The sequence below is a fragment of the Phasianus colchicus genome, chromosome Z (genome assembly GCF_987193195.1).
Source record: "Phasianus colchicus chromosome Z, bPhaCol1.hap1.1, whole genome shotgun sequence".
NCBI lineage: Eukaryota > Metazoa > Chordata > Aves > Galliformes > Phasianidae > Phasianus > Phasianus colchicus.
Window position 1 is genome coordinate 57355040 of NC_143476.1, and position 24263 is coordinate 57379302.

The 24263-nt window shown below is 36.5% G+C and overlaps 1 protein-coding gene across 8 annotated transcripts in view; it reads right to left on the bottom strand.

Annotated features, from left to right (window-relative positions):
* PIP5K1B (phosphatidylinositol-4-phosphate 5-kinase type 1 beta) overlaps positions 1-24263 on the bottom strand; it is a 95064-nt gene that overhangs the window by 23998 nt on the left and 46803 nt on the right. For all 8 annotated transcript variants that reach the window (XM_090131471.1, XM_090131473.1, XM_090131474.1 and 5 more), the window contains 8 exons: positions 23582-23712; positions 16965-17082; positions 12726-12878; positions 10254-10553; positions 2320-2531; positions 920-1003; positions 764-812; positions 162-246 (listed from right to left, as the gene is read on the bottom strand). In XM_090131471.1, the coding sequence (XP_089987597.1) occupies positions 162-246; positions 764-812; positions 920-1003; positions 2320-2531; positions 10254-10553; positions 12726-12878; positions 16965-17082; positions 23582-23712 (1132 nt within the window). The remainder of the gene's footprint in view (positions 1-161; positions 247-763; positions 813-919; positions 1004-2319; positions 2532-10253; positions 10554-12725; positions 12879-16964; positions 17083-23581; positions 23713-24263) is intronic.

Here is a 24263-nt window from a genome sequence, read left to right on the forward strand (position 1 = left end):
ACCAGGGTACAATCCCACTATCTCTAATGAAAGACCTCAAGTTTTGCTAATGTAAGTGCTACACGATCCTGTAGAAAGGATTCTTTTATTACCAGAACAGAAGTGTTACAAAATAATGATTATGAAAATGACTACAAGAGCAAACTCAACTATTCCCTTACCTTGAACTTTCTTGAAAACTCTTGTATTCATAAATTTTAAAAATCTATCAGCATAAAAACTTGGTCTGTGAACTGAAACTGTATCCTGCAAGATTGAAAAAGGTCTTAGTCACATTTTCTATAAAAAAATCAAAATTATACCGTCAAGATGAAAGTTCAACACATCGGGTAAACAGTACCACATTTTTCTGGTCTACTCAAAGCAACAAAGCCCCAGCAATTATTTCCTTTAAGGAAAGATAGCTCTAGGTAAAAGTATTACATTCATGAAATTATGAGTTCAAACTTAAATAGCTATGTTCTGCAAAATCTCTGCAGAATTTGAAAATGATATTTTTCAGAACACATGAGTTTTTTTAATGTCTTGCTAATGGCCACTGTCCTGTGTAAGACACAAAGGCAAGATCACTTTACCTGCTTTTTGAAAGGTCAACAAAAAATCAGAGCATGGATTAAGAGCAACCTAAAAGATTTCAGAAACAGTTTAGATGATAAGGTGATGGTAGTCTACAAATAACCAGGCAAGAGAGAACTCTGGTATAACAGAAAACAAAGTTAAATTACTTTTAATAAAAAAATAAACCCAAACCAAAAACATTTACCCCATCATAAACAAGAGCTTTCCATGAATGTTCCAGCTTCTTCATTAACCTAAGTACACAAAAAAACAGTCAGAACTGCTCTATAAAATGTCCACATTTGTAAGTAATTTCAAAATATTTTATTCAGAAAAAGTATGACATTCAATTGCCATTTACCTGTAAGACTGCAGAATATCAATAATCCCCATGAATAGAAGCAGCTTTTCTCCTTTATGGCTTTTAGCTGGAATACCTCCCATTCTGACAGAAACAATAAAAATGTAGTTAGAATCTCTGACTGTTGCTTTGTAGGTTAACTGTACCTACCTACAAATCCAAAGAAATAAGACAATTTCAAAGCTGGATGCCACATTCAGATGCAAATTCAGATGTAGCTCACTTAGCACAGAACTGATTTGAAATGGCAAGTTTAACGTACTTTAGATAGCCTGGTACATACTTATCACAAACAAGGTGCATTTGGGGGTGATTTGTGGATAGGAATGCACTGGGCTTTCAGCAGCAATACTGCACTTCTCATTATCTGAGTAGCACCCAATATCTTCACCGCTACATGACGCCTTGTCTCCCGTACATAGTAACCACAGGAGCTTTCTTGGATGACCTATGTAATGAGCTGTATCTTTAAGTAAAAAATGAAAAAAGAAGAAAAGCCAACAACACAAACCAAAACCAAAAACGAACACCCCCCGCCAAAAGGGCTGGTACAACACCTCTGTAATCATACAACAGCATTCATCATGCCCTGTGTAAAATCCAGCTTTTTGTCTAATTTATATTCTAGACCTCAGAACATCTGGAAACTCTATAAATGCAAAGTACCATGATTCTCCCATTTGTCTGCTGTAGGTTTAAACACACTTTCATACTGTTAATTGTATTTACACAGACACCTCCCTCAAAAGCTGTGAGAAAAGTCCTTCTAATATGCAATTAAACCCTCATTATACTCAAGAATTGACTACAAAGATTAAGAATGGTGATCATAATATCCTCACTGATAATGGATGTATTTCAAAGGAAGCAAAAGAAAGAACAACTATCTATATGAATACATTATTACTGCAGTTTTTGTAATACAGAAATATAAGAGAAAAGCAGCCATTCTCAATCTCAAGAAATAGTGTATATGAATACGACTGCACTTCAGCAGTGATTATACAATCCTGCATATTGAGTATGCTACTTTAATATCAAAAGAAAACACTACAGAAACATTTCAGTGTTAATAGTTTTTACTTATGGCTCATCAGGCTGTTTTTAGTTAAGACTAGTTTATATCTGGGCCTCTTACAATGGTTGCCTCAGGACATTTCTCTTATAAATGAAACTAACAATATTTGCAATCAGCTGTTTAAAGGTATCAGTCAACTACTCAACATTTTTACTTCTCAGCCTCCAGCAAGTCTTGATTGTGAAGCTTTGCAAAAGTAAAAATGCAAAATCTTTCAATTCCTGAAATACAAATGAGTCTTGAATGTTTTCCCAATAAATATCATGTGACACTGACTGAAGAACTTTTAATGTCAACATTAAGAGCATGGTATGGCACTTACGTGTTCGTTGTCTCTGTTACAACAGAGTCCCCTGACTTCCCAGGCCCCTGTATAGACTCCATGGCTGTGGAATAGAGAACTTTCTGCCCTCCAGGACGTTTCCCATCAGATGCGTTCTGGGAGCACTCACCCTCTTTTTCTCTCATGTTACTGTTCAGTATGTGTATTCCCAGTAACAGACTGTAATCCATGATCTTAAAGCTTTCTAGAACCTATGAACAAAGAAGAACTGGCTGCAGCGAAACGAGAAAAGGCTACATAAAATTGTGTTACACAGCAGCATTTTGAGAACCTCAGTAAGAACAAGCCTTCACAGCACACTTTTCCTTGATTGGGAAAACGTGCAATAAGAGCCCTAAAAATAATCTTTTACTACTCCATAAAGTTAAACGCTAGTTATCTTATTATCTCTTAATACCTGACAAAAGAAATATACAAAACAAATGTAACAATGATGCTCTGTAATCAAGAACGATACATTCACTCTTTTTTATTTATAGAAAAAAAAGAATTAAAAGTTCCACTATATACTTAAGAACTACACATAACTCTATTTCCTGTTCCAGGTTCTTTAAGGAGAAATTGTGCCTATGCTAAAGTAGCACTCTCTTCTCCACTTCCTGTTTTAACTCAAAAAGTATTCCTGAAGCATTTCCAATGTCATGAAAACCACTTGGTACTGCTCTCTCAGAGCCTTCTTCTCTAATGCATGCATACCATATATTTCTAGTCAGTGACATCATCATGAGATCTGTCATACCTCCATTAAAAGGCAATATATTCAAGTCAATGTGTGAGCATAAAATAAAACAAGCTGTAATCACAGCTAGCAGCGTAACAAAAATGTTAGTAGAAAGGGGCTGGATTACTACCCCCGATAATGACAGTGCTACGTGGAAGGAGAGAAATAGTAGCAATGGGAAAATTTGCAGTGCCATTTAACTTTCCTTCCATTCATTCATCTCAGCAATGATTTATGGTAAGTTTTAGCACAAAATGCCCAATGCAAAGGTGTAATTTTGTCTGAATTAAGAGGTAGTAGTACATCTTTTTACCTCAATGGGAACAAAATGTGATTATTTTATAGTGACGACAAAGAGCAGAAACTCTCTATGTTAAGGGTTGACTCCTGATGTTAAGAGCTGACTTACTGTCAGCTAACTGAAAGCACAAATATTTTTAAGCAAAACACTGAGTTGGCATGTGAACACTATGACATATTGCAAATCCAAAATGACATTTGTTGGCAACCTCCAGGAAACATTTAATAGTCTGTGAATTTGTATAAGGAAAAAGTAGTCCACTACTTAATACCGATCTCCAAAGAGAATTTTAACTTCAATGATCAAATATATGCAAAGAGGTAGGAAGGCTCCTTTACACTCTGTTTATATTTCTTATGTACTTGTCAAAGTAACTAGAAGCTGAATTCTTTCCCACCTCTGGTATTTGTTTCCATGAGACTACAGTTTAATTTTTGCATCACTGTTGGTATGTAAGGTGAAGAAAGCAAGCATAACACAAAGTAACCTAAGTGAGGAAAGGCATAGGCTCATACTGATTTCCAGAGAAAAAGAATGAGATTAAACAATATGGTAAATTTGAACTTGCTCAGAGTATCCCGCACCATGGCAGGCTAGTGGTGAATGGGACAAGAAAAATGCCATAGGTATGGCTATTAGTACTCCAGAGCATCTTCCAAAAACAGAACTCTTTCAGGATGCAAGAAAAGTATATTTTAAATTACCATGTGACAGCATAAGGAAATGTTATTGCTCACTGTGTGTTGGTGGCTATTAACTTCCTGTTTTATAATCACAAACTGCAAGAATAGCACAACAAACAGATGTGAAAGCCCAGACACTTGGCATCAAATAAATCCTAGAATTTCCCTTACCATTTGCTAGTTACTAAGCTTTTCTCATACGCATTATTATATAATGCAGCCACTAAAAATATGCAATCAGTAGAAGTCTGCCACCACATACTCAATTAGTTTCTGTGCTGGCTGAAAAAAAAATACCAAAACAAAAAACACAATTCATCCTCAATAACATTACCACAACAGAATAGCTAATAACACTATCTATGCAAAGCCAGATTTCACCAGCTTGTCAAGTTTGCAAAAAAGCATTATCACCTTTTTACATTTATAATACCTGGCAGTTCTGCCTTCAACCTATTCCTTACTCACTCTCTAATTAGATTACATTAGAGTCACTATGATTTAATTGCATTAATTCATTATCCACATTTAGGATTTGATGCAGCCTCATGGAAAACTATGGTATCACGTGGTGGTCCCTATTCCAAAGTGATAGACCTCTTACATAATAAAATTAATCTTTCTGACTACATCAATTCATCATTGCCACTAAAACCCATAGTGCTTTTGTTGTACAATGGACAGATAATCTTTTTGACAGCTTACTATTTTGTTCTAAAAACTACTGGAAAGAAACACCAGAAAAACAGGAAGGTATTCTGCTATTCTAACTATTTTTCATAAGCAGTATCAAGTTTTTGCTATAAAGGTACTGAAATGAGTTCCTAATCTATTGCAAAAAAACCCAAAAAACAAAAACAAGACACCAAAAAAAATAAAAAGAATCCTAAAAGAAATCAGTTCTATAAAGGCATGTATTCCCAGCAAAATGAGAAAGCACATGATGCCAGCCAGATGGCATTGCTAGAAATTGATATTAATTCTCAGAAACCTTGTGTTCCTTGTGAAGGAAAAGTCAAAAACCCAATATTTATTCATGTAACCACTCTGAGATGTGCCCTGCTAACAAAGCGGTATTGGGAAAGTTCTGCAAGAACATTCTTGTGTTTTTTAATGAGAGATGAATGTTCTTGCCATGCACTTGTTTGTAAGCAGTGCTTACCAGAAACCTCCAGCTGGTAAGCCTCTCAGCCTTCCAGCCTTAAGCACTACCTTGTCTTCATACTATATAAAAACCCAGTCAAGCTGCATCTCAAAATAAATTGCTTTTGAACAAGGAAAAATAACTCCTTGAATCAGATTTTCTCTTTTCTCAGCTAATCAGATGTTAAAGTGTTCCATGAGTCATCTTAGACAAGGTCACAATGAACAAGCTCAGCCAGTGACTAACAACCAAGCACATATTTCTGCTATGTAATTTCATTTTTATACCACATACAGCCCAAAGTAGGTACTGACAGCAAAATCTCTGTTCATGCTGCTAACCACAAAAGCTCTTGCAATTTTCACAGAAACAAAGAAAATACTACTTAGAAAAAGATAATTTTGTAAGTTTATGAAAAGAAAAAACTTGTAAGGTTAACCACAAAATCAGGTTTTTCCTCTCCTCTGAGAGTTTCAGAAAAGGGGCATAATAACCAGTATAACAGAAATAAGATGAATGTAACAATTAATGATCACATTTCAACATAATTAAAAGTTGTGGGTTTTTTTGTTTTTTTTTTTGTTTTTTTTTTTTTTTTAAGAAATACCAAAAAACACAGAAGAAAAGACTATCTCACTAAAATATGCACTCTCAGAAACAAGTGTGCAAATGTCCAATGCAGGTGATGTTGCATCAAACTAAAAAGAAGTAGTTTTATTGAAGTGCAACTTCAGAATAAGCAGGCTTAGTTTCCATTTAAAATTATCAGAAGGGAAATCTTCTAATACAGGAAGCTAAACTCAGTCATTTAGTTTGCAATTCTACTTTAAAATCTTAGTAGTAATGCATTTTGCCCTAAAATCTTGAAAAATGCTAGGCAGTGGGAAAGAATAACAAAACAAACAAGCGTGACTTGAAGCCTACTCTGACCAGCAATGAAAAATGGCATTCAGAAGTTTTTCGTACTACAGATTATAGATAGCACAGAAATATTAGCAAAGTAATAGTCACAATATTCCTATGGAACACCCAGATACTCTCCTGACTTCTTTTTTTAATGCAAAAAATACAAAGAAGAAATAAAGTACTCCTTCAAAGAGGGATCACTGCAAGTCTTCATATTAATTCTTAGGAATGTTTTTTTGTTTCCTCAACTGCAGTAAAACACCTTAAGGAAAGGGATGAAGAATGAAAGATTACTTGAATCTCAGTTTTAGTTATTGCTGTATTTACTGAGAAAAATGTTATTTTTCCAGAATTCAGAAGACATATTCCCAGTGAAATCATAAAACACACAGTATCTCCAGGCATACTTTGCCTATTCTTAAGTCACTAGCACTTCAATTGAAAACTTAAAAAATAAACCATCTTCCTACTGAAAAACTAATCATTTAATGCAAAACAAAAAACCCTGGATTTGGAGTGAGCTGACTTGTCTATTAGACTGTGTTATTTAAATGACAGGCCCACTAAGGTCGCTGAGAAGAATAAATTCTGAACTTCTAGGTGAGCTTCTTAATATGCTTCACTAGGAGAACAAAAGCCACTCTGAAATTAACACATGAAGATCACTAGTGCTCTTATAAACACTGTCTTGTTTTCTTCATTCCCTCTTTTAAAGTAGAAGTAGAATGAATCTTAATGTTAGTTTTTAGAATATAATGTCTTTGCAGTTTCCCTGGGGAATTTTAACCTCAGGATAAACAAGTGCCATTCAATTTTCATAGACAGTTTTTTTGTCACCAGTATTTATATAAACTGAAAAGTGTTATGCGAGAGGAAGGAGAAATACTGGGAGTTATATTCTTAGTGACAAAAGGAAGTTATCATAGCACATACATTAGCATCTTACTGCGCAGACACTAACAGCAAAGTAAAGAGCAAAAGAACACTGCTTGGAAGAATTTCTTCCATATGACCAATTACTACAGTCAACTGTGCTGACATACACACCTTTAATTAGCCCTTTTTTGTTTTCTCTTGGATTCAGCAGCAGGTGGAAAAGAAAAACACCACCAAGCTGTATTTAATAGGACATCTAAATGTCTGCATGTGACTAGCTGACACTCAAGGGCATACTGCATATGTGCAAGCACATGAAGCAAAGACTTACAAGAAAAAAAAAAAAAAAAAATCGATGACTATCTATTCTCCTGAAATTCATGTTTTTTATTTAAAGTTATGCTAGTTGTGCTTTGTTAGGTATCTAGATGAGCTTATAGGAAACTGTCTCTGAATAATCACAACACTGTCTGTTTTAAAAGGGGTCTTCTTTCTTCCTTCAGATCAACACTTACCTATAGAATTCTTCATTTTTTTTATATATGAAGTTCAAAAGGCAACCTTTCTTACGTGTTAAGACTGTAATTCCTGGTACCTGAGAACATGCCTGGATCTTCTCATATGCGTTCTACCCAGAAAACAGGTAGTTTGCACTTATGAAATTACTTAAGACCTTCGGTAAAGATCAAGCACACAATAATGGATGACTATATTTACTTTGATTTGGTAGCACCTATGTACAACAAAACACTACAGTTAATTCAGTTCTAGCCTTTCTTTCACAAACTGAAACATGCTCATGGTACTTGTACCTAAAGATTCAGTTAGTGACATTGCTTATCCATAATCTCTATATAAGTATTCATCCACAAAGAATTCCTGTGGGATTAGATGTTTATACGAAAACACAGAGAAAAGTTTGAAGTGGAGTTCGATTTTGTGTATCTTTAACAAAACAAGACCAAACAACGCACCTTAAACTGTCTTCACTGATCTTGGTTTTACTTAGAATCTGCTTAAAGCTATCTTTATCTGCTATCTTTATCTCATCCTGAGTAAACAGTTTCTGTCGATATTTGTCAGAATGGAATTTTATTTGAAAATTTGAGAATTCACTTTGTTTTTAGTAGCTTACAGTTTGATACAGTAATCAGCATAACTAACAGCAGGATTACTACAAATAAAATACAGTTTAAGTAGCAGTGATTTAAACATCTATCTTTTGATACTCTCAGTATTTACCATTATATAAAAAACAGGCATGTTGGCTTGAGAAACTTGAGATGAATAAGGCTTCAAAGAAAACATTGGCAGTGAAGTTCAGGCCAGTAGAACATGCATCAGTAGCACTATATGGCTGCATTCCATCCCAGCTCCCAGTCACTACAATAGTGCCTGCTCACAAGAATATGGTAGCTATACTAAATCTCCATGACAGTCTGGAATTTGAAAACTAGTTCAAATTTCCAACTGTACTTATTGTCCTGCACCATGAATTGAAGAATATTACATCCTTATGAACACTGTAATATCACAATTTTTCATTTAGTTAGGATGCAAAAAGCACAAAAAAGTATGTGAATACAGCTTTCAGTTCCTACCATCTTGACAAGTGTGGAACACCAGAGCTGGATGTAGAACACAAAAAAGGAACTGAGACACATGCCGTGTGCAAGCAGAGACTGCATTCATTAGTGAAACTAACAGTCTGCTAGAGGTGAGGTGTTTAGAAGGTGTCAAGGGCAGCAAGAAGAGTTTCTACAGCTAAAATGGCACCAAAAAGCTGACCAAGGAAAATGCCAGTTTGCTGCTGAGTTGGGTGTGCCTGTGACAGCAGGCACAGATAAGGCAGTTCCTCATCACATTCTCTGTTGCCAGTAGAAAGGTCAGCCAGGCTTCTTGCTTAGTGATATGGCTCCAGGAGTAGTTACCAGCTGGGGACATTAATATTAAAAAAGCAAGAATAAAAGTGTTGCTTACTGGCTCTGATGTTCCACAGAGCTCTCAAGTAACACATGCCAAGATTTTACAAATAGTTTCTAACAAAGCTGGGAGAATCCTCCTTCATAACAACAAGTAAACTATCAATTCCTGCTTTCACTTTTCAACTTTTTAACGTCTTTTAAAATTCTGTTTATTATACTCTCTGTAACAGGTTATCTTCTAAGCTTTGCCTGGGTAAATAACCTTCAAGTGAAGGAGGGTGCACAAAAGGGTGTCCAGAATGCTGATGCATTCTGCTTTATCACACATGGCAGGAGCTCAGGAAATGCTCAATGCAAGAGGCTACAAAAAGAACAATGCACGATGTTAGATAGATGTCTAATGCTGAATATGCAGCTGAACATTAGGTCACCCAGCTTTACAAATCAAGCACAAGACATTGCAGGGTTTTGTTTAATTAAACAAAAAGTACCATTCATGTGCAAAAAGAAAACACTTTCCATCTTGCAACACAAGTGGCAATGAACAATTAAGTGATGTTCAGGATGCCTTTTCTATACCTTCCTCAGTCAATGCATTTCTCTGTTTTATCACCAAAAATTATTAAGTACGTCTTTTCTTTCTGCAACCCCCTTTGATTCTTTTGGATCTCTGTGGGAACTGAATAGCTCCTCTTTTTTCCATCTTTTTTTTTTTAAAAAACTTTTCCTACCAAAATAAATAAATAAATAAATAAATAAATAAATAAATAACTTTTAAAAACAATTCTGCCTACAAGAGACACTGATATCACTCACTGGGTTCACAATGGCAGACATCTCTCCCTATCTCACAAATCTTACATGGACATCAAACAGTATCTTACAGCATGGGAAATTACTCTGCTCTAGAACTAAGACTGCTGTCACAAGACACGTCTCCATTATTCAAGTTTATTGGCTTCTATCCACTTAGAATGAGACAGACCCACCAAAGCAGTCTTGAGCCTGCAACTTTAAACACTCTTCTATTTTACCAAATGACAGTACTACTGGTCTGTTTGCTGAGCATCAGGAAAGATTCATTAGAAACTTCAAAGTAATGGAAAACAGTAATAATAAGAAGAAATACTCTATTGAGCTATTCTCCTAGATTTAGCTATATTTCCAAAAATGGGTCTTAAATCCTAATAACTAAAACACAGTTTTCATCAGTGCTTTGACATTCTAATTAAATTGGATGGAGAGGGACCTGGCAGATTAAACAATATAGAGAGTTATATACTGTCCTTGTTTTGCAGAACTAAATCTAGAATAGACATGAACAGAAAAGATGCTATAGTCAATAAATCTTACTCACTCGACAATCCCGCTGTAATGTTTTCATTAGTGCGCTGTGAGTTTCAGAGTCAAAATACAACCCTTCATGCATGTCTTGCAAGAAATCCAAGTCTTTGAATGTTGGGTTGGACTTCTCCCTCTCTTTTCTTGATGCTCTCCGTTTATATGTGGAGCCTTTCAAGTCATACGTGAAATGCATCTTCAAGGCTCGTGGCAAAACATTGTTCATTACAACAATTCTAATATTGATGCCTCCTGACTGAACACAGTATAGCCCATAAAATTTGGGTAGAAGCGTTCTTGGATTCTGGTTCAGATTCTAGAACAAAAGAGATACATTTAAATATGTTTATTTAGAAGAATGAACATGCTTAAGAAAGTTATTTTTATGCCAAAGGACAGTAAACAAAGAGCAAAGAGAACAGAACAGATTTTCCTATTAAGTGCAGTTTCCTTGAGCAATTGACTTTCTTAAACACAATACACTATTCTGAGAAGAAACTAGAAGTGAGAGGTCTACCACAAAACAAACCTCCTGTGATGCTCCGAGTCTTCATGTAACCATGCTGTCCTTTGATGTAAAGGCTAAACACAAGTCTTGGAAGAAAAAAAAATCAGATGCTGCTACCAACACACATTGCCTCTTGACAGGTGGTTCCAATTTAGTTTGAACTGCCACAGTCACACTTCCTGACATGCACTGTTCTGACAAATATGAATGCATCTCTGATTCTGCATGTATAGCAAGTTTCTCCTTCCCACATCCCATGGAAGTGTAGACTGGGCTAATGGCTGGCCTAAACATAACCCAAAGATTTACTTCATTGTTTTGATCTAAATAACCTTTGCATTTCACATGTGGGAAGAAGTTTGGGTCAACTGCCCTAACTTGGATTCTGAAAAAGAATCCCTGTCTCCATGAGGCTTTTCATTATGAAAGTTAGTGCCAAATGATCAGGTTGTCTCCACATGAGTCTGAGGTCATTACAGAATCATGACATACCATCAAAATAGTTGGAGATTACAAGAGAGGCAAGAGTAAAAATCATCCTTCTGAATGCAACTACTCTCAGTTTTTGGCATGGAAACATAAGAAAGGGAAAAACTACTTCAAGTCTTGCACTATTAGAAAGTTAGAATATATACCTATGGGAACAAACTGCTTTCATGGAAATAGGGTGTTTAAAGCTTTACATTTTGGAAATCCTTGCATATGTTAAGAGCAAGAATACAGTTCCTAGAAAAAAAGAAAAGTGGTCTTACATTTACTTGCAGTAATGCTCAACTCAAACTTACGCTGAGCTGATTATCCTGATTACAAACAAGAAAAAGGTGTACCTTGCCATTGTAGGGTTTTTTTAATGCTATCACTGCATCAGTTTTCTTAAACAAACACTGAATCCCTATTACGTTACTGTAATCATGATTATATTCACAGAATCATAAAATGTCCAGGGTTGGAAGGGACCTCAAGGATCATGAATCTCCAACCCCCCTCCACATGCAGGGCCACCAATCTCCTCATTTAATGCTAGACCAGGCTGCCCAGGGCCCCATCTAACCCGCCCTTGAACCCTAGGGATGGGGCATCCACAAAGTCTCTGGGCAGCCTATTCCAGCATCTCACCACTCTCTCTGTAAAGAACTTCCCCGACACCTAATTTAAATATTCCCTCCCTCAACTTCAAACCCCTTGTCCTGCTGTTATCTACCCTTTCAAAGAGTTGATTCCCCTCCTGTTTGTAGGCTCCCTACATTCCTCATTCTTAGTACAAGCAAGAAGATAACATTAAGTGCTTGCTTAAGAAAACAAAGGAAAAGAAAATCTGGCTAACAATAATTACAGGTGTTATATTCCAGAGTCTTATATACAACCCAGAAGAATCTCTGTTTATATGCACACTGAGTAGTTTTTGTTGAAAAAAGGAGAACTTTTTAATTTATTTTGGATTGATGATTTCTGTTTCTAATGCCTGACACACATAGAACAATACAATCAACTTAGCGTTAGCTTTCAAAAAGGTTCTACTTAAAACTTAGGTATCGAACAAATTATTTTGGTAAGAATACTTTTAACATCATTGTTTTAATACATGAGAAACTGAAGTAGTCCAGAAACAAAAGAGAAACTGACCGGTCTAGTCTCTTTGTCCACTCTGAGTGAAATGCAGAGGGTAGACAAACAAAAAAAAAAATGGAGAAAAAAAGTTGAATTAGAAATTTAGAAGTCTTTTTTGTTACTAACTTGTTAGAAGCAAAGTTTGGTAGCATTTTAGATGATGTTCAGCTTCATCTTGAATGCTAAGAGAATAACAACTATTATCTTAAATGCATTCTTTCGGATGGATGTGGGAGTACAAATTGGAAAGGTAAAAGAATATTATGAAAAATATGGATAAAGTCATCAAATGATGACTTCCAATCCTTAGAAGTGTGATGTAAAACTGCACACATATAGGTAATGAATATAAAGATGAAAAAAATTACTTACCATATAATAACCTGGCAAGAGCTTCTGAAGAAACTCAGCCTCTTTGTGTTGAACTGTTTTGATGATGAACTCGTCATCACTAGTTACAAAAAATAAGGACCCACTGGCACCTGGATTGGACAATTCAATTAAAGGCTCACTGCAGATTGAATACTGGAAGAAACAAAAAAGTTTTTTTTTAAGCCAGTGCATGCATTATTCAAGTATAAGTTTAATACAAAGAATTGCAGATGCAAATAAACACAGAGGAGTTGGGGAACTCCATCCTTTGGGCCTCAACAGCAAAAACACTACTCTACAGCAAACTGGGTTGCAGTAGTTTGAGGACATGTGGCACAGTTGTGGAAGCAGTACAACTTTCCTCTCCACGAACCACTACACCAGATAAATTCTCAAGGCAATGAACTGAGTGAGTGAGACAGAAACAATCCACCATCACACCATCAGCACTGCAAATTTGTGAACCTGATGATGATATTTTCAACTGTTCACTTTTCACAGACACTTATTTATGAAGCACATGTTGGAAGTATGTCAGAAAAAGAAATACAAGTGTTGTACAACACCCAAATAAGTAATTCATATCCTGTGCAACGAGGGCTGATATACTGAGATGAGTATTCTAAGAGTAACTGCTAATGTAGTTTTCTGATAATATGCCTGCTTGAAACAGGATAACTAAATAACAGCAAGAAGGAAAAAATGCATTTCTGGAGGACCATTATACTGGAGGTTTAGACAGGCTCTCTCTTCACAGAGATTCAGTAATACTTATGATCACATTAAGGAGGAAAAATAACTAAGGAGTATTCTTCACTAGTAGAACCAGACCTCATACAGACGCTAATGCACATTTATTAACCTTAATTAATTTACAGTTTACACTTCATTCAAAGTAAGTGGAGAAAAGACATTAAGCTCCAAAACCGCAGAGAAATCTGTTTAGATAAAAGTCAAGAGCTTATTTGAAATACAGTAACATTAAGCTTTCATTCACACACACTTGTCTTCTGTTATACATCAGTGGCTTTATGCATTTGCAGACCTAGCATGCAGTCCAATAGTTTTAAGGCTTCAGTCTTTGAAAGAAATAAAGTTACACAGGACCTGAATTATGAGCAATATAAGCACCAGGAAATTATTCTTAGCAGCAGGTCTTCTGATCTTATCATAACAAAAAGAATAACTGCTTCAGTAACAAAGTAAACTTGGCTTACTGGGTCAGCACATGAGATGAGCTAAGGAATTCTATGGTGGGAAAAAAAAAGAAAAAAGTTTTATTTGCTGAAAACTGCTTTCATTAAATTTAACCAGAATCTAGCCAGTGATTTAAGAGAGTTGTGACAGTAATGAAAATTGATATAAGAAAATGTAGCAAATATGTTTTGGTTTTTTTTTTGACGCTTGATCTAAAGAAGTGTGCTTCCCATATGCTCAAATCATTGCCTTGTGCATTTTCTTACAGTGGTGCTGGCTGAGGTTTTTCATGTTCTTGGAATTTTTATGCCATTAAAAATGCATGCCATAAAAATTTTGCCTGTTCCTTTCTCTAATTTGCTGTTTACCCAGCTCCAATTAATGAGAGGCTTTTGTTGGCTGCAGTGGTCTAACAACAGAACAGCGCTACTAATCTCTAGTGCTACACAGGCCTTCAGAGTAAAGCATTGGTTGTATTACAGCCCCTGAATCTTTCTTGGCAAAATATATAAAGCTTCACCAACAATTTTCATTGCTGCAAGCATTTGAAACCAATTATCTTTAACATTAAATAGTTTCAAAAACACAGTAAGAAAGAGCTAGAAACCTACACTATATGCTTGCTATTTTACAGTTAATTCCTGTAAAATAAAAGCCTAAAGACCAAACAATTTTTTTTTTAAACTGCTGAAGATAAGTGAAATAGAAAACTGAAAACTACCAGAACTCCCCTAAACCACAGCATTTAAGGATCAAGAATTCCCACTTAAAGGTAAAATCGTTTATCTTCCGATCTCCGTCATTGGAAATTAGACATGTAAGCCTATTTATGCTTGCTGTAATTTATCCTCTCCTTATTTTACTTTATTCTCTCTCTCTTCACTCCCTGTTGAATCATCAGTTTGCATGCTCTTACAGTAAAGTGTGTCATTTTAGACATTAGAGAAGATTTATGATCATGACATGACAGATCCAGATTTCACAAAAATAAGTAGGACTACTCAGTCAGAATCCCTACACATGCTACCAAGAGGAAAACTGTGGTTACAACCAATTGGGAACAGAGTCCCAAACTAAGTTTTATTCTCTGATTACAGTATGCCACTGGTCACGTCTGTCTCTGGGCCACAACAGACTGCAACCTGCTCTGGTTGCAATGTGATGCCCGTTTAGAGTGAGAAACAACAAAAATGGATTGCTTGCAAAGTAGAAACCCAATGGATGCCTGCATCAATTACAACAACACACTGAAATTCCAACTGTATTTAAAACAAATTGAAGGAAATCTACTTCTGTATTGTTAAGAAGAAAAGTGGTACAGTATTGAAACTGCTCAACTTTCAGCTCTCTGGAGTACTGTGTTCAACCTTCCCTTACTCTAGGAAAAGAGGAACCTGCAGCAACAGGGGAAGAAACGTCCCAGACACACTGTCCCAGACACACTTCCTCCATAGAGTGGCACAGAAAAACTTCATTCTTTTCTTTCACCAGAATTCAGAGTTTCTCAACAGCTGCCCAAATTGAAAGTTTGGAAATAAATAAGAATAAAAAATGCCTTTCTACAATGGCTGCATGGAAACTGAAAACAAGATGTCAGTTCAGCTTTTGCTTGCATTTGACCACTGAAATGCTTTCTCCATTTCTAGCTCCTCAGACAGAGATGCTCCTTTTCCTTGGTATGTTTAGCTGTTTAGAGGAGAAAAATAAACTAAAAACCAAGTTGCCTACACTTCCAACAGCCATCATTAATCTGTGATTTTACCGCTGAGCAGGGTGACACAAATTTCCATTAACAGCAAGTATAGCCTTTCTGTAATCTTTAATTTAGACTACTGCAGATACTTCTTCAGGTGGAAATAAAAGTCGCAGGTGACGGTATTTACAAATTACAGTCTTTACTAGAAGCTGTCAACACAGCCTGAATGCTTGATCTTTCTCGAGGTCCAGAAAAGGAAATAGAACATTTTACATAAAAACACCTTTATAAAACTCCAACCCAACAGCATTTCCTAGCAGCTAACATCTGTAATTCAAAGGAATTATCTATTCTTATACATAAGTATTGTCCAAGGGCTAGTAAAAAATAAAACCAAATCCATACACAGTACTACAAAATCAAAAATCAGACACTTGTGTTCAATATAATAAATGCAAGCGCAGCTATATTTTACTTTTAAGTTCACTGCCTAAAAAGCAAAAAAAGCTTACGTTGTACTCAAACACAAAGTCTGTGAAGTAATATATTTCATAACATTCCAACACCATTTTAACGCTTTATTTTTTATTCAGTGAAACCATCAAATTCTTCTGATTGCAAAAATTCAGCTACCACTTACAATAAAAAAATATTTTAAAACATATTCTAAGGAATTTAACAATAAAATTGATGCTCAAAACTGCTAACTTGCATAGGGGCTCTAATTTGTCACGTGGATCAGCATGAAACAGACTAGTCATGAGGGAAACATCCAACTCCCCCTTTTCACTCCGTCGTTCCAAAAGCAGGAGAAACAAAGTAAGCAGACCCTTGTCTCTGGCAGTGCACAAAGTGGTCCTACCAAATACAGCTTGCTCTTAAAACGATAGCAAATATATCACATTTTTCTCATGTAAGCAGATGAATATTGAAGAATTAGACTTCCAAGTATACAACATGGATAAAAAAAGAATATACTTTAAAACTCTTAGGCCTCCACTCCAATTTTCTCAAGGTTAGATGGGAATGTTTGCAGACAAACACAATGAAGTCAATAACACAAAAAACACTTACATGCTGTATAATCAGTACAGAAGTACTGAATACAATCTCTAAAAACAATAAGCTGGATAACTGTTACTCTAGTTAGTTAACTAAAGTTAGGCAAGATTTTTGAAGCAATTGCCTCAAAAATGAAAAATTAAGATTTTGGTGAAACTAAAAATATTCACTAATAATTAAACACCACACATACAAAATTCACTACCTGTTTGAGCACTAAAGCTTCCTCTGTATGAAACTAGTGCAATTTATTTGTAACTCAAAGGAAAACTGCAAGCTCTTACCAAGTAATCATCAGGCTTGATACCGAAAAGCTCTCTGAAATATCGGAAGGCAAGAGGTGCATACGTCTTAAATCTGAAGTCGGGATAATGATGAGCAGGAGTGAGATTGCTCCCTTCACTGTAAACAAAAACAAAAATAGACCAAACCCAGTTATTACTGAGCAATTTTTAGCCACTTCCTGCAAAGCTTTCCATTAATGTAAAGCCACCTAACTCAATCATTGGCTTTACTAGAGACGTACATGCAGATAAATCTGCATATCAGCATATATGTGTCACAGAAATGCCTGGGAGATGCACAGTATCACAGCAAACTCCTTTCATGCTGGAAGTCTTTTCACCACCCACTTCCACATTCATAAAGATCATATTTAAACTAAAGCTATAGCTTCTCACCTTCCTTCAAGGAGCTAATAGCTTTGACATAGAAAGGGAAAGTGTGGTGAAATGAACTGGTTCACAAGAGGGTCAGACAGAGATACTTAAGATACTAAAAATGCAAAACAGGTAAGAAGATACTAAAATGAGAGAGCATAAAAGGATACTATAGCAAAACAAAGAGGGCAGGAACTATGCAGACATAGCAGCGGGAAGTAAGTAGGTCTACAAATTTATTTATTTATTTATTGTGCCAGCAAGCTTTGATTATTTCAGCATTACTTATGAAATGGCATCCTCAGCACCATTTTCTGCAGGCTAAATGCAGTTACGCTATCTCACCCTTCCTTGCTAGTACAGTGCAGAACTGAAAAGCCTCCCTGAACTTTAAGTGGTTTTCTGTTCCTTCATCTGTCTCATCATGTATTTTATCCTGCCTCAGTCTAAACCATCACTGGTTTATATGCTCAATTAGGAACATGAGCTATATACAGTGTGAGGAATTATTGAAAATGGTATTCAGTTACGCATTAGATATAGATTTAAACCAGAAGATCGACAAAGAAAGACTGTTGAGCCAGCCAGTCCGGAAGCCAGTCTTTCTCAAAGGAGCAGATAAAAAGAATGTAACTCTTGTGACAGTTTCCCTTAATTTACGTCAACACTCCCTCTGTATTCCCATGATGCAGTTGTATGATATTGAGATGAACACTACACTATTTATAGTGTATATATTTATAAGCTGAAGGAAAAGCCTGGCAGGAACATGCTATACAAAAAAAAAATCTGTTTGTGGTTTCCTTCATGTTAGAAATTAAAAGAAGGCTTTAAACAGAGTAATAAAGTTCTACATTATAATTTCAAAGCAAGGAAGAACAGCATTAAGATAAAGTTAGGTCACTCCATGCATGGGTTGATAAATATTTGAGTATAAAATTCGTAAGACTGGACACAGTGGTGAATACCAGCTCTTCTGACGCTGCTTTAGTCATTTACCCAAATAAATTATTCAGAAATGCAGTATGTACCTACATGCTTGACAGTAGTAGTATACAAAGTATACCAAAAAATAAAGAATTCACAAAAATATGAAGAAAGTGTTAAGCAGATTTTCTATAAAGACTGATTTAGGTATCATAAATCTCTAATCAAACACATCTAAGAGCTTTGATCTTGTACAATTAATGTCCGTCATATGAACTTGTCACCCACAATAATTAACAACCTAATTACGGAAGTCTACTCAACCCATTTAGCTACCCCAACATACAAACCACCAAAACTCAACAGAACTAAACTGCTGCTAATTAAGTAGTACAAGACAGACAAAAAGCTTTCTCAGGCTCCAGAAAGGCACATACTTCAGATTCTGGAATATGAGACCGAAGAAGAAAAAACAACCTGCCTCTGGCTGGAAACCACACTTCAAAAGATGACTATAGATGAGGAAAGATGTACACAAAGATATCAGAATAGCAGTGTTTCTTCAACTGCTAAACCATACAGCTAACAGCTAGAAACACTGCTACATCGATTGCTCATTCTGTAGTCCAATGTATAATGACTCTAAGGAATTAAAATAAAATCCACTTACAGTTTATTATTATGAAGTAAAAAATAGAAGACAATAAGTTATTAGGCTGACCTTAGTATTTTTCCTTATACTTAAGCTTGGTTAATGCTTTTTCTTTCAGCATGCCAGTCTTAGCTGAAATGAAGTTTTACATATATATCCAGCTATCTCATTGCATTTTTTTTGCAATATAGGGATTTCACAGTGTAATATGTAGCTATACTGTGAACTTTTCCAGTGCCTCACCTCTCTGATTATATAGAACTTTTCCCTTACATCCAATCTACATCTCCCTTTCTTTACTTTGAAACAATTTCCCGCAGTGCATAGAAAAGGGACCATTAGTTAAAACTAAAATTGTTCTTAAGCTGGTACACAGTACATGGAAACTTATTCCAGTATATATGAAAAATAAAGTAATTATTTTTGAACAGCACATATGCAGAGAACAATGCACTGAAGCTGCAGTGAGCATACAACTCAGTAGCACCAAACGGACTTACTAGTTTAATCAGAAACCAGAACAAGCACAATCCAGACCCTGAAAATACAGACTATTAGCAAGTGAAATACACAAGACTGGTTAAAAACTTGCTGTAAAATATCAAAGTCACAGCTGTGCTTAGCAATGCCCTGCATGTCAGAAGGCTAGAAGAGATGAAGCCTTTCCCCAAATGCTCTGCATTTCTGAAGCTGCATATGACCGAGTAGCAAAAGTTAGCTGATAGAATAGAGTTCAGCTTACCAAGCATCACCATAGAAAACGTGCCTCCTCAATCGGTGTCTGCTGGATTTGCTCAGCAAGGTGCCCACATTCCCAGCTCACCTGTGGCTGCACAGTCTAGTGACTAGTTTGTCATCACTGCCTGAAACTGTGAGGCATGTTAGCTAAGCACTAGGCCCCACCATGGCCACACAACTCTGAGCTGGCCCCAGATTTGAATAAACAGCTGTAAGAATACTTCTGCATCCAGAACATGCAAGTGGCTGATATGGGAACAAAATGTGACACCAAGACATGAACTGGTTCATCTCACTAAGAAGGTCAGAGCACGAAGCATAATGCAGGAAGACAAGAAAAAGGCCCACACATCTGAATTAATAGATAGAGGAGGAAAGAGAGAACACTGGCAGGATGTAGAACTTTCCTACAAATCCTCTAGCCACTGCTACAATGGATAAGCCCCAGATAAGAACCTCCTGGCTGGATTTTCAAAGCAGCATTTAAAAACAGTTTTCCATACGATTTCAACCTATGGAGGGGAGTTAGGCTGACACTCCAGTTACTGTATCTCCAAAATCAACTGGGTCACTTGCATTTGTTTTTTTAGCACAAAGTGCACATTTACAGAGTACCATTTACAATCAGTCCTAACTGTAGCTCTAAATACACCTTCTTACAGCATCCCCTATTAATTCCCACTTAACCCCCAAAAGGAACATATTTTTATACTCCTTAGGAAAAGGGAAAACGACAAATGGACAATGTGAACCAGAAAGTAAAAGAAGCATTTCCCCATTTCCACAGCTGCAATAAAGTACAAACAAAAGCAAGCAATTCTACAGTTCAAATTCACTCCTGCAAAGATACCTACATTCTACTGAGAGCTGCTTCCTGAAACAAAGATCTACTTAGATCTAGGATAAACTATGACCCAATTTAACCCTGTTACAAAGTAACTCTAGAACAGGCATAACCTGCAATCCATGGGTTAATCCAGATTTACAACAGCTCCCACAATAAGCAGCACAGTTACGTTCAGTATTATCTGTGCCCTTTTAGGGAATAAACAGTTTTCTCCCTCCTTCACAAACTCTGGAAACAGCAGGAAGTTATTTTCCTATTGTCAACAAAGCTGAACTACAGGCAGAACTTCGGTTTACATCAGGGCCCAAGTGACACAAAGAAACAAGTTCTCTTATCTCACTTAACAAATTTATGAACAACTGTAAACTGCTTTTCCCCATAAGGGCACAGATAATACTATTTTGCTCGCTGGAACACAGGCTGTTGTTTTGTTGCACTTCCACTATCTCAGATCTATTTTGTCATCGTCACTCATGTTGCTGTTGAAGAAGCCTGTGTGCCTGTGACCACAGAACAACTGTCCTCTCACCTCTGACCATATCACACCTGCATGGTCTGGATGAGGCCATGGAAATTCAGTTAATAACCTGCCTGGAGTTGCAGCTAAATTATGTGTACTCAGAGCAAGAAGAAAAATGTAGCTTCTTGTTCAGTAATTGACTGCTTTAAGCTTCACACTTGCTACACTGCCTTGCCAGGTTCTTTTCCAGGTGCAGTTACTGGGCAAAAACATTGCTTCACCTCACCTTCCAGTTCCTGGATACTCATCATCTCCCAGTAATGAGTCCGTGGAATCTGCTGGTGTAACTAGTTTCAACTTATTTCTTTCAACCCAGACCAGCCCAAAGAGGGGAGGAAAAAAGAAAGTAAAAAGCTAAAAATTTAGAGGACACAGAGCTCATTTTCCATAAGCTGCAATTAAGTAGTGACTTGAACAATATTGTCTTCAAAGGTGAATACTGTCCTAGGAAAGTGTGAAGAGCACCTGAACTACACCTCTGGAGATCAGCCTCACACAGAAGGGACATGAGGCCTTAGCTTTTTATCTTGAGCTGTAGCAGTGAAGTCAGTTACAGACAGGACTTAGTTATCCATACAACGTCAAGACCCAATACACTAATATTCTCAGCCAGAAAGACTGAAGTCTGTAACACTAAATCATTATAATTCATTTAACACTATGTTATGATTTATACAAGTTAGTAGCACTTCAGATTGAAAAGATTTCAGACAAAGGTGCAAGTTAAATAAAGATGAGAGAAGGACTTGAAATATGAAATTTGTTTGTCAGTTTAAGAACTGAAGCGTCATGATTGTTTTTAAGAGACTTCTATGGATAGCCAATTTTTGGTTTCACAGAGCGTTACCAGCAAGGGCTCTACATAGAAAGGCTCTTTGTTACAGTCAAGATGCGTCACTGTATTATGAGTCACTGTATTATGTACTGCTGCTTACTAGAGTGCTACACAAAAACAAGAAGTCAGAGCACTTGCTGCTCTAGTCATTTTTTTCATTTATATCATTTTTTTCATGCTTTTTTTTTTTTTTAAGATAACTGTCGAGGAAGGTGCTATTAAAGCTTTTAGGATCATTTTTATGTTAGTACAAATAGGCTACTACTTTTGCCTTTGTTCTCTTTTTCAGCCAGAAGTAATCTCTCCTAGTCCTCCCTTAAAAACATAACCAAATACAAAAATGTAATTTCTCAGTGCCCCAGGATGCAAATTTCACAATGTCTGTGATGCTAAATACTACAAACCGTTTTATTTAACTTAATCTTTCACACACGCGTTAAAAAATACAGATTACATTTTTTTTGCCCAAAGTTGTGCTATATCATGAAACACTTTTATCATAGATGTTCCATTTTGTTTCACGAATAACAAAACCGGTGTAACAGTCAAACAAACAACTACAGAACCCTGCATAACTATCATAGTTGGACACTTCACAGATATGATGGCTCAATCTATTTTTCAAAAAAAGGGCGACATGATATACAAACTTCTCAGTTTTAAGTTGTAGGTTTTTTTTTTTTCTGAACAAGGGAAGAACTGTTACAGTGGATAAGGTAACAAATCTATATCACCAAGAGAAAGATCTGGTTAGCACCAGAACACGATATGGATACTCCCAAGTCCTATGAACTAGAGAATACAATTAAATGTTTCATTTCACATAAGAAATACAGTGTCTTACTCTTGAAAAAATTTCTCAGCTCAGAGGAAATTAGAAATTTAAACTACCAAATTTACATCAGGAGAGATCAACTTCAGAAGTACCTACCTGCAATTGTTCTGAACATTGTCAATTTCACTTTCCATTTATTAACACTAATAATCTCTGAGCACTGATACAAGCATCCAAAAGAAGAAATACAGGGAGCTGTTAGAGTGGGCTCAGAGGAGAACCACAAAAATGACCAGAGGGCTGGAGTGCCTCCCCTGCAAAGACAGGCTGAGGGAGCTGGGCTTGTTCAGTCTGGAAAAGAGAAGGCTGAGGGGTGACCTCATTGCAGCCTTTCAATACCTAAAGGGAGCCTACAAACAGGAGGGGAATCAACTCTTTAAAAGGGTAGATAACAGCAGGATAAGGGGAAATGGTTTTAAGTTGAGGGAGGGAAGATTTAGGTTGGATATCAGGGGATAGTTCTTTACCATGAGAGTGGTGCGGTGCTGGAACAGGCTGCCCCGGGGTTGTGGATGCCCTGGTCCCAGTATTCAAGGCCAAGTTGGATGGAGCTCTGGGCAGCCTGGTCTAATATTAGATACGGAGGTTGGGCGCCCCCTGTGGCAGAGGGGTTGGAGCTTGATAACCCTTGAGGTCCCTTCCAACCCAAGCCATTTTATGATTCTATGATTCATTGCAAATTATTAGGAACAATTTATGAAGTAACATTCAAATTCCACACATGAACTAAACTTGACAATATGAAGACAGGAGCATTTTCAAGTTCTTCTGCCTCAATCTTCAAACCCAATTTTGCCAGAATTGTAAAACAATTTTTATTTTAAATATTTAGGTAGAATTTCATTATGAAATTCTGCTAGAAAATAGATTGAATGGGCTTGTGCTTACCTGGGTAAGAAGACACTTTCCACTACGTAGAAGTCTTGCATAAGAACATCTCTGTCTGGTTTTGAAGTAAGGTTTCCTACAGTGTATCCTATTCCCAGCTGGATAGCACCTTTAATAGCCGAGGACGTAGTCTGCATAGAAAGTAAGAATTCAAGCATCAGCTAACTACAGATAGATTTCTGTTCTTATCAGTAACATAACTTTGTAATAACAATGCCACATCCTCTTTCTTTCTCAGCCTTTAAGAGCAGAAGAAAACTTTCAACTAGAGAACTTCTTATCAACTAAAAGATTTAAAGAAATACTGCGTTGATCCAAAAGCCTATTAGATATTCAAACCTATTCCAGGGTTTGAATCTGCATGTGTTACATTCTGGGAAAAAACAGTTACAAATACCACGAAAATGCACAATCTCTCCTCCAAAAGTAATGCCTCATATTTTATTATGTTTGCCCATCATCAGAAGTTGGTAGTATGGTAGCAAAAGGGTGAACCTTCTCACCAGTACTGTTACATGCTGTTGATGTGTGACAGATAGCAGCAAAAGGGCACTCCGACAAAATGGCATCTGACATGGAAGTGCAAATGAAGCAAAGAAAAGATGAAAGGATTGAATAAAGCAAACCACTAGGATGGTAAATAAGGTTGACAGAAGGGAATAACTTCCCTTAGCATGGTGCA